General features: G+C 60.7%; 1 protein-coding gene across 4 annotated transcripts in view; it reads left to right on the top strand.

Moving 5' to 3' along the window:
* Positions 1 to 8486: 8486 nt before the first annotated feature.
* Positions 8487 to 11102, top strand: part of ITPR3 (inositol 1,4,5-trisphosphate receptor type 3) — a 36244-nt gene continuing 33628 nt past the window's right edge. For 3 of the 4 annotated variants that reach the window (XM_065854799.2, XM_065854800.2, XM_065854798.2), the window contains exon 1: positions 8490 to 8876. In XM_065854799.2, the coding sequence (XP_065710871.1) occupies positions 8788 to 8876 (89 nt within the window). In that variant the 5' untranslated portion in view covers positions 8490 to 8787. Of the gene's footprint in view, positions 8877 to 11102 lie in introns of all 4 variants that reach the window. The other variant, XM_065854801.2, reaches the window with a different exon arrangement.

The raw sequence follows: 11102 nt of genomic DNA, 5'->3' as shown, positions 1-11102 counted from the left end.
TCGGGCACGGAGCCTCCGCTGGCGATCCAGGCAGCCCCGAAACCCTGTCCCTCTGCTGATGGCATCGCACCAGCTGAGAAAGAGATCGTCGTTTAATCAACAAAGAGCACTTACAGCCCCGGACCAGGCGGCAGAAATATTTGCCAAACAAAGACTCTATTTTCAAGGAAATCCTCTGACTTCTGTATTGAATGAGAGAAGTGATTCAAGTGCTGGAGGCAAGCGGCCGAGCAGCCGTGGGTCAGAAGTTCCCATGTCACGGGCTGGGAGGTTGGTTCTCCCGCCCTGCCCGCAGCGGGAGCGAGGGCCACGCTCCCAAGCAGATATATTTATTAGTAAATCCTGCTTTGCATTCAGGAATGATGTGAATCGCTTTGTTCGTACAGGTTACAGGTACAGCTGGTTTCTGTTTGCACCCATCCACAGCCCTCCCAGGGGATGCCTGGGGCTGGTGCAACGGAGGGAGCAGCAGAGACCTGGGAAACCGGGCAGAGCTGCTCCCGGCTGGGATGGGGAACAACAGCCACAGCCCAGCCTCCCCGGGAAATCCCACCGGGACAAGCGTGTCCTGCACACACCTCCTCCCAGCAGCATGGGGCAGCGTGTTCCCCAGAGCCCTGATTTTGATCAAAGGAAACATTAGTCACTGGAAACTCGAGCCTTGAGTGTTAAAATTAAATGCTAGATGTTAAGCTGGCATCCATGATAAAGGAAACTCCGCTTTACCAGCACGAACACGCTTTGTGTCCCAGTTTAAGAGTCCAAGGAGGCGGTGGCACCCTGCTCTGTGTGAGCTGCCGTTAGCTGCCCCGGGACACCCTGCGTGGGCTCTCAAGCCATCAGCTGCCCGCTTGCAGCTGCGTTTCCACAGCCCCAGCAGAGATGCTGATGCCTCTAGAAATCATGGTCCTGCTGCTGCTCTGAACCGGGCAGGAAGGAGCTGCATCTGCCGCAGCATATAAAAGAACTTCTGGGTCTGTTGGTGGTATATAAAATGCAATATAATGTTATCTATAATTTTTAAAGCCAGCTCTGGTCCTGCAGATAAAATGCCTCTATGGTTCCTTTTTTCTTTAACAGCTATAAACTCTGCCCAACCACCTCAGCTTGTGACTGTCTGGCTTTATGGACTCGTCACAACCTCCTGACTGATTTACATGTAAAGTCAGTAAACAGTTGCTCCCACCCCGCAGTCCCTTGTCCCAGGGCTGGGTGGCTGCGGGTGACTCAGCAGCACAGCACTGCTGTGACTAACTCTTCCCTCTCCAACAAACTGGGATTTTGGGTCTTTGTTCAGTGCATTCCTCTGTGCTGGTGGAAGCTCCCTGCCGCACCGCCCTGCGCAGCAGCGTGACTCAGCCCCGGGAGCTGGGATGGTCTCCGAGGGCGTCCGGGCTGCCCAGCACCGCTCCTGCACGTGTCCTGCTGCGGATGCTCAGGCTGGACCGAAGATCGTGACTGTGCCAGGCAGAGCAGCAACCTGGTCCTGCTCCTGCTCCTGCTCCTGCCCCTGCTCCTGCCCTCGCCGAGCCTGGCGCTCTGCTCATCACACCCAGCCAGTGTTATTCTCAGAACTGGACGTGCCTGGTCCCTTGAAATCGGATCTCAGGCTGGTTATTACCGATCCTCCTGGTGCTCTTTGGGCTGTTTCCTCCCCAGCAGCTTTTGGACCCGCTGTAAAGCTGGTTCACATCCAGCATCTCTTCACCCCAGCATGATGAGATTGGGAACAAGGACGTCCCTCACCTGTGAGGGTGGAAATGTGTCTGATGAGGCACCGCTGCTGCCTGCCCCATCTTCCCTTCCTCTCTTTGCAGAGAAAATTTTAAGCAGGAAGAAGCTGAGGACCCAACTCTTTAGTCCAGTAGCACCCAAGTGAGAACCCCCGGCCCTTTAATGGCAGCACTGAGTGGAGGGACCCCGGCCCTTTAATGGCAGGGGTGGGTGGGGTGATCCCGGTCCTTTAGCGGCAGGGGCGGGTGGGTAGGTGGGGGCTTTTAAAGGGGACGGAGCCGTGGGGGGGCAGTTCCCCTGGGCCTGGGGGGCTTTCGTGGGCTGCTGTGGCTCCTGAGCACGGCGGGTCCCGCTCCGTGGCGCTCACGCTGCGGAGGGATGTTGGGTAAGAACTGGTGCACTTGGGGTTTGCTGCCCTGGGGCACATGCAAGGGGGTGTCTGGAAAGGGGCTCCCGCGCCCTGTGCGGGGCTCGTCTGAGGGCAGCGAGAGCACAGAGAGCACAGAGCTCCCTGGGGTGAAAGCAGAAGCGTGGTTCTGTCCTGGGCTGGTAACCTGTGTGCTGGGGTGTCCCTGTGCACCCGCCCCGGCAGCCTGTCCGGTCCCAGGGTTCCTGCTGCCCTGAGCTCGGTTCAGCCCTGGCCACACGCAGCCCCGTGGCTGGGGACGGAGCCTCCTCCCTGCACTTGCTGCTCCCCAAGCTGAGGCGCCCGCAGCGGGTCCGGCTGCCCGGGACGCTCCTCACCCGCAGTGCGGGGATGGGGTGCAGCACGGCGGGGGCACCCCGGGACACTCCTCACCCGCAGTGCGGGGATGGGGTGCAGCACGGCGGGGGATCCCCAGGCACCCCGGGACACTCCTCACCCGCAGTGTGGGGATGGGGTGCAGCACGGCGGGGGATCCCCGTCCCGGGGTGCCCGGCTGCCTGCGCTGCAGCATCGCCCCGAGCATCTCCTTTGACGTGGGAGCTGCAGCACCCGTGCAGCAGCCCGGCTGCGCTCGCAGCGGGTTTCCTCTCGATGTCACGGGAGGCCATAAAACCCATAAAAACAGCTGCAAGTGTGGGCTGCGGTGGCCGGGCTCTTGCAGACAGGGCTGTCTGCACCCTCCCGTTCTCAGCACGCTCTTGCCGGAGGGGAGCAGCATCCACTGGCCCCCATCCCTCGGGGACAAGAGCGCTGTGATGGAGGTGGCCTGGCCCAGACAGGAGGCAGCTGGTCCTGGCCCTGAGCCACGCAGTAGCCCAGCCTGTCATTCAGCAGGAAAGCATGTGGTTATCTCTGCAAAGACTGTAATTAGGCTGCTTGGCACTAACTTGTCTCAAAACGCTGAGGAGGAGGAGGAGGGAAGAAACTCAAATCAGCCATTTTATATGAAACTTTACAGGGAGAAATGGAGGCCAGGGCAGGATGGGTCTGTAGTGGGAAGTGCTCTGTCCCTTCTCCTCTCCCTGACATTCCCTCGTGTCCCTGCACCCTTCAGACCAGACCCACCCCAGGGGAGCTGGGTGCAGCAGTGCACCGTTTACAGCCAGCCCGGCAGAGCATCCGTGGAGCTGGAGCCCGTCGTGCCGTGGGCAGCGTGCCCGTCCGGGCTGGAGCTGGCGTGCATTTCCCATCCGCTCCCCGATAAGCTGTGTTGTTCATTCATCGCTGCGTGCTGACCGCAAGGCAGGCAAAAGGGCCTGCGTGGCCCACTTGGAAGCAGAGGAAATGCTGCTTGGCGTGGCAATCATCTCCAAAAGAGCTATTGAAAGAAGAGGCTGTGCCGCTAGCTCCTCCATGCTGGAGAGTGGTTTGCAGATCCCTCTGGATTTCTGCAGGGGCTGGGACACGCTGCTGTGATCCGATTCCAGCGATGCTCGAGGTGGTTCCGGAGTCGCTGGCTGCTCTCACAAACCTGCCCGTCGATGGGGACCCTACAAGGCAGCCTGGTCTGGGTTCCTGTCCTGATGTGTGGGAGTGAACAGGGCATGGGGGAATAACAGGAGGCTTTGCCCAGGATGTAAATGAGTGTTTGTCCTTGGAGATGAGCCAGCAAAGCCGTTAGTGATGCTCTCACATGGGCATGACTGCGGTGGGCAACAAACCAGCCGCTTTGGAGCAAACCAGTGGTGCTACTGCGGAGGAGTTTGCGTTGCGGCTGCTCGCAGGCGATGAGCGAGGTGCGGGCAGCACACAGCCGCTGAGCCAGGAGGTTGCGCAATGCAGAATCTCTTGGGCAACCACCGGAAAAGATGGGGAACGGGGCTCTTCCCTCAGCCACTCTGTCCCTGCCACCAGCTGCCACCCAGGCCCATGGCGACAGGATGGCTGGCAGCCCCAGTCCCTGCTCCACCCCACAATTAACCTGTGTTTGCTTATTAGGGAAGCTACAAGCCTGTGCAAACACTTCCATTTGCTTTTGATAAAGTGAAGGTAGAGAAAAATACAAATCCTGCCCATGCGGGGCAGCACGGGGTCCGGGTCCTGGTGGGTCCGGGCTCCCGAGGGCCGTTTGCCAAGGACCGAGAGTCCCTCCCTGCCCGAGCGCCCGGCCGGTTCCTGTGCCGCCGGTTCCCGTGCCGCCGGTGCCGGTGGCCGTGCCCAGCCCCGCTGCTCTCCAGCCAACCGCGGCGTTTGTCCCAAACTTGGCCCGGTGTCGCTAACGGCAACTGCTAATTGTTCTCTTGTTCTGTACTATATTTAATTCCCCACTATTATTTTTTCCCCTTTTAATCATAAAAAGCCTAAATTTCCCTCGGGGAAGGTTATTGGCTCAAGTGTGGAAATATACCTGCAACTTGCAGGAGCTGAGCCACCGGGGCATTGGCTGTATTTTTAAACCCAAGTACAAAGTGTCTTCGACGCGAGTGTCTCTTAACCCTTCCTGGGGCAGGCGGGTGAGAGTTGGGGTTTGTCCCCCTTTCTCGGCTCCCGCTGCTCACCCTGCCCATCCTCAGGATGTGGGGACGGGAGGGTGGGCGAGGAGCAAGCATGGGACTGGAGGAATTGTTCTGTTTTGCCCTGTTTTCCTACGGCATCCTCCTCTCTGTCTTGTCAGGGCGAACCGGCGTGTGGACACCCTCCTGTGCACAGCCAGGGTCAGTCCGCACAGGACCGTGTGTGCAGCAGCGTCTCCTCCTTCCCAGGCTGGTTCCCCGGGGCTGGCGGCTCAGGCTCTCCCAGGTAACCCGGAGCCTCAACACCTTTGAGGATGTGGGCCAAAGTCATCCCGTCTGAGAGCTATTTTGGGGGAGCGCGGCTGCTCCTGTGGGACCTCTGGCGCAGCCACTGTTGGAGATGGTCGGGCGCGAGCGGAGGCACAGATGGGACAGGCGGGAGGGAACTGGCCCTGTCTCTGCCGGTTAATGAAGTCACCCGAGGGGGTTCCAGCCCCGGCAGACCTTGGGTCACCTCTCAAACGGCTGCTGGGGGTGGTTTGGGGTTTGGGTGTGCAGCTCAAGCAAAGCAGACTGTGGGCTAACCCTGGTTACCGGGGTGCACACATAGCATCTTCTGCACCAAAGGAGCAATTTTGGTTTGGTGGTAGCTACTCTGGGCTCTGAAATCCCCACCCAGAGGAGAAGCAAGGTTGAAACCACCCTTTTTTCTGATAGCTGTGGCCTGGAGTCAATCCTGGCCCAGCTCCGCTGCTCTTGGCGGGGTTGCGGGGTGGGAGGATGGTGCGGAGCGTGAAAGGCACCACACAGAGCTCTGCATTGCACCCGTGGGCAGCAGCGGGGTCAGGGCACAGCCGGAGCCAGCGAGACAAGGGCCAAACTTGCCTCGCGGCTGAAGAATCCCCCTCTTATGTGCATCTGTTGGCAGAGCCTTCCTGCTCCCTGCTCTGCCTGCGCACAAGGGACTGAGTGTCTCCCTCCCTCCTTCCTCCTCGAACAAAGGAGGCTACAGTTATTTTTCACTTTCTTCTTCCAAGTGGCTTCACCCTTGAGTTTCCAGCCTGGATTTGGGATGCCTGAGGAGACCCGTGCAAAAGCGGGATGGGGACCCAGCAAGGTGCTGGGACGCTGCTCGGGTACCAGCCCACCCGCCTCCCCAGCCAGCGTCCCTGCTTGCTGTTCTCTCCATCAGTGACAAGTTTGTCCAGGTGCTTCGGGAGCAAATTTCAGCTCCAGTTGTGCTCCTGCCCAGCCCTGGGGGTTTACAACCCTGGCTGACCTGTTGGAGGTTGCGGAATGGTTGGGAAGCCGCCACCATCCGTGTTGAGGAGCACTCGCTGCCGAGGGCCATGGCGGGAAGGGCCTACGGGTACAGGGGAACTTGTGCCAAAAGAGCACCCTGTGGACAGGGCTGGGGCCCTGGGGAGGGAGGTGGCCCCGCAGTTTGAGGAGTTGCCTACAAAGGAGCAATTTTGGCACGTGAGAGGAATGTGGCTCGGTCCCTGCCAGAGCTGGAGGCCGTGCCTTCGGGATGGGGACGAGCGCTGCTCCACTGACTCGCCGCTGCCTCTCCACAGCTGCTTCTTCTCTGGGAGGCAGGAACTCCCAGTTTGTATTTATCACATGGCTTGAAATATGGGGTAAGGAAGGAAATACTCTTATTTTTAACTCTTCTATCTCCCTGGGGCCTGGGGGAGTGAGTTCTGGCACAACTGCATGTGCCCGTGAGCATCCCGTGCCAGGGCTGCTCGCTCACCCAAGGGCTGTGGACGGTTTGCAGCTACCTTGGGGGCAGCTGGGAGCGACTGAGCCACACCAGAAGTACACGTCTGCTCCTCTCCTGGAAGGCGCCTGTCTGTGCTGGCGAACCCTGGGGGGCACATACCGGGCTCCCTCTTTTTGCCCCCCAGGGACAGAGCTGTCACAGCTGTGCGCTGCCCTCCCAGGGCTGGAAGATGGGGAGGGTCTCACCCATCCCAGCTCCATCCCGGGGGATTCGTGTTCCCCCACGTGGGGACGGGGCTGCCCCTGCTGTGGGGTGGGAAGGAGATTTCAGGAGGCTTCGTGTGGCTGCTCCATGTTCTCCCGGGTCGGATAAACCAGCCCAGATGCCTGTTTGTTTAGTACGATTGGTTTTGTTACTGCTCGGTGCTGTGCAAACACGAGCCGGCCCTGGGGAGGGGGACAGGGAGCCCGGTGTGGCCAGGCTGGGAGAGGCGCTGGCCCGGCGGGGCTGGTGTGGCCGCCAGCACGGGCACGCTGTGCTGCCCCTGGGCCAGGTGCTGCCTGTGCCTTCGATCAAAGCAGCTGATTTGTGCACAACGTTTCGATCTTTGATTCCTTGGGGTCTTCCTTTGAGCTCCTGTTGTGAAACCTTCATTTGCTTTTAAGAGCAGCAAGTGTTCAAGTGTGGTTTTTTTTTCCTTGTGATCTTCTCTTTCCCCCTCTGTTGCCCTGAGATAAAGGCTTCTAAATTTGTCCTGTGCTGAAAATGCAGCTAATCCTGATGGACCTGAATTCGCATCTCCCCCGGAGGAATTGCACTAATTTTTTTCCCTTTGTTCTGCCAGGGGACCTGTCCGTTTCCTAGTGGAAAAAAATCACTATTTAGGGCAAGGTTTATATTCCTGAAACCTGTATGTTTGTTTGCAAGAAAGGAGGACAGGAGGGAAATAAATGAGAAAAGCATCATGCTTCCCCCCGCTGATATTGTTTTTACAGCAGGCAAGTTTTAATTAAAGTGAGGAACTAGGGCACTTGTGCTGTCCAGAAGATGCTCTGAGGATGTGGTCCTTTTGCACCTGCGATACTGGGAGCCCAGAGCTGCTTGTCCAGCCCTGTGGTGTTGGGGGTGACTACGGAAAGGCTCCTCCTGGGCTGCAGGGCCTGGGGGGCTGCAGGGGCTGGGGGCTCCTTCCTGCTCACAGCTCCTGTGGTGATGGGTGGGCTGCTTGCAGCTGTGTTGGGTGCTGGGTGAACCCTGCGGCACCGTCAGGTTGGATGGGGCTGGAGGTCGCCCTGGTTTTTGGGTGCAGGGGGAGAGTTTGTGCATTGAACAGGGGAGGGTTTGGTGATGGGACAGAGGTGTCGAGAGGTGACGCAGGCGTGAGCTGGCCCGGCTGGGAGCGGCGCGCTGGCAGGAGGCAGCTGGGCTTTGGGAAGACACAGGTGCTCACCTGGGGCAGAAAAATCCAGCAAGACCCACCTTGTCCCCACCCAGGGCTTTCTGCGCTCCGGCAGGTGCAGGATCCCCGTGACTGCCCCAAGCTGGGGGATGTGCTGGCCACTCTTGGGGTGCAGGAGCGGGGACAGAGAGCTGTGGCTCCTGGTGTCTGAGTGAGGAAGGCGATGAAGCAAATGGCAAGAGCAGGGCCTGGGCTGCGGAGTCCTGGAGGGGGCTCGGTGGGACAGGGGCTGCTTTGGGGAGCAGGGGGTCTCGGGTTCCCTCTGCCACCGCAGGAAGGTGCAGGGGGAGCAGACACTTTCCGGCTGCATTGGCCGCTTGCTTTTGCTGCTGGCCGGCAAGTGTGGCTGCGGGGAGCCCCCCCGCGCCCCCAGTGCCTTTCCGGCAAGTTGGAGAGACCCCGAGGGGGCGGCCAGGGGGCTCTGTCCGGCCTGGGGCGCAGGGACCCGGCACCCGGGGGCTGCCCGGGAGCGGTGGCGGCTCCGGGTGAGTCCGTGTCCCCAGCCGGGGCCGTCGGAGGGGACCGGGGTGCGCGGCCCCCACAGCGCCCCGAGGCGGGAGGCGGGGAGCGGAGGGTGGGGCCTCTTTTTGGGCACCCCCCTCACCCTGGCAGCTGCGGTTCCCCTCCCAGGCCAGCACTATTTGCATGCTTGTCGGAGCGGGACTTCCTGATCGCTCTCCATTGGCTGCAGGTAGAGAGCTGGGCAGGGACGGAGCCACGGACAGCCGGACAGATCTCATGCAAACCTCTAATTGATTTTCATCCCCCCACCTTCCCTCCTCCTCTTCCTCCTCCTCCCGGCTGCCCGGGCTCCCTCCCCGCTCGGCACATGTGAAGTTGTGCGGGGCCGCCGCTGCCGTCCCGCTCCCGCCGCTGCCCGCCGGGGTGACCCCCAGCGGGGTTTCCCGCAGCCCCGCTCCCCATGCGGGATTTCGGCACGGGAAGGTGACTTGGGCAGGAACGGCGCCGGGCCGGGGCGAGGGCAACCATGAATGAGATGTCCAGTTTCCTGCACATCGGGGACATCGTCTCCCTGTACGCCGAGGGCTCCGTCAATGGCTTCATCAGCACTTTGGGGTGAGTGAGACACCCCCGTGTCTGCCGGCCAGGGAGCCCGGGAACAGCGGGACGGGACGGGACGGGACGGGACGGGAAAGCGGTGCTGAGCCCGAGCCCGCTGGGAAAAGGGGCTGGAGGGCTCTGGGTGCTGCACCGGGGGTGGATGCCGGAGGGAGGGCAGGGTGGGTGCCTGCGGGCTCTGCTCCAGCTCCGAGCGCTGCTGGGGACGGGATGTGGCCCTGGAGGGACCCTGCCACCCACCCTCTCTGGCAGCCGTGGCCAGAAACTGTTTCCCCCCCATTAGGGCCTGGGGGAGATGAAAAGGGCTTAAGCAGCAAGAGGGGTCAGTGGCTTTAGGGAGTGTTTTGTGTGGCCGAGCGGGGTGGCTTGTGCAGCCGGGATCCCTGCCGGGACACAGGGGTGATTAAAAGCTTCCAGCCCTGTCCGGTGAGGCTGGAGGCTGCCGTTCCCTGGGACAGGCAGTGCTGGCTCCCACTGTCCCTCCTGGGGGTCCCACACACCCTGAGATCCCTGCAGGGTCACCAGCACCAGCCCATGGCCACCAAGTGCTGCTTAGGGCTGGGGGCACCAGGGCACAGCCAGGTCCAGGCTGAGCCAACTCCTCGAAGCCTCCTGCACTTGTTTGCATGGGATGGGAATCTCACAGCCTGACATGGGGAGATAAACTGAGAGCTTGGGAACCTGTCCCTTGTTCCTTCTGTTTCCGTGCAAGCCAGCAGTGCTGCTCATGTAGAGCCAGGCCAGGAGCTGCAGTGATCCCCTTCTCTGTGTGCTGGCTGCTTGCTCCCAGGAGCGTTTGCCCTGGGCCTGGGGAGCAGCCGTGTCCCGCCGTGCCGAGGGCTCTGGCTGGGCTAGGTGGGTTTTTTCCTTACCCCAAAGCAGGGACCCAAACCTTGTCCGCAGCCCCGCGCGGGTGGACGTGGGTCGGTGCCAGCGCGCCTGCCCCACGCTGCGTGTAGGAGAGGCTGAGCTCAGGCAGGAATGCTGACTTGGATGGGATTCCTGGGGCAGGAGCTGCCCGGCTCTATAATCTGCGATGAATGCACTTGCTCCCACATGCCTATGTATAACCGGAGATGTACATACCTTCGCCTACACGTGTTCGTGCACCCACCGCTGGGTACATGCAGCCGCTGGGTTAATGCCCACCGAAGCCTTCCTCCAGTCAGCTGTGGGATGCTGCCCAGAAATGGTACGACTGGGAGCAAAAGGGTGCAGACCTGGGCACAAAATCCCTGCTTGTGCAATTCTATGGTGTCGGGCAGTGGGTCCTGCACGTGCAGGATGCAGCCTGCCTGTGCCCAGCCCCTGGAAGGGTGGGGGGACATCCCCACCGTCCTCTTGGAGAGGTCTCCTTGGAGCTGGCCCAGTGTCCCAGTGTCGGAGCGCCCCCAGGCAGCACCAGCACTGGCTATTAGCCCATGCAGCACGTCCCAATGGCTCACCGGGAGCTGAATTAAGAGGTGTTGAGACTCTTTAGAGCTCCGATCCCTTTGTAGCTCTGACCCCAAGTCCCCCTTTTTGCCAGGTGCTTCTCTAGACTTACTTATAAGCGTCTGAAAAGCTGGGCTTGCTTGGAGAGCCTCTTCTCCCAGGCCCCAGCACGGCTTTTGCTGCACAGCCCCACTTTGCTGGGGTTCTGCTTTCTCCAGGTTGTTTCCCGCCCTCTGAAATTGTTCCCTTGTGCCCTGCGACCTGGCAGACCCAACCACACCTTAAATCACTCCTGCGATAAAGGACTGGGTGACTCACTTCTGCAGCCCTCCTGCCGCAGCTCCGGACCTCATTCAGCTCATTTGCAAGGCAAACAGCTCAGCCTGCCCCACGCTGGGTGCTGTGTGCCCAGCTGAGCACCCTGCCAGAAGCCCTTCACTCCATCCTTCCTTGCAGAGGGGCTGGTTTTGGTGTGGGATCACTGGAGGTCTACAGTGGGGTGCTGTGGGGTGTCTCCAGGTGCTGGTGACAAGTGTCACGTTAACGGGTGCACGCAATGGGCCGGTGCTGTGACCTCCCTGTGCCAGCGCCCCAGCGCGTGGGGGAGCTGGGCTGAGGGTGGCCGCGCTGTTTAAGGTGAAATAGCAGCTCAGGTGGCAGTTGTGGCTGCAGGTGGATTTGCAGGGCGGAGCCGTTCAGGGAGACGCAGCTGGTTAAAGGGTAACTCCAGCTCCCCTGGGGCAGGACGAACCCATCTCTGCACACAAGGCGAGCGCGGCTTCCTCCTCC

This window comes from Patagioenas fasciata, chromosome 21 (genome assembly GCF_037038585.1).
Source record: "Patagioenas fasciata isolate bPatFas1 chromosome 21, bPatFas1.hap1, whole genome shotgun sequence".
Taxonomy (NCBI): Eukaryota; Metazoa; Chordata; class Aves; order Columbiformes; family Columbidae; genus Patagioenas; species Patagioenas fasciata.
This window is presented reverse-complemented; position numbering and strand designations above follow the sequence as displayed.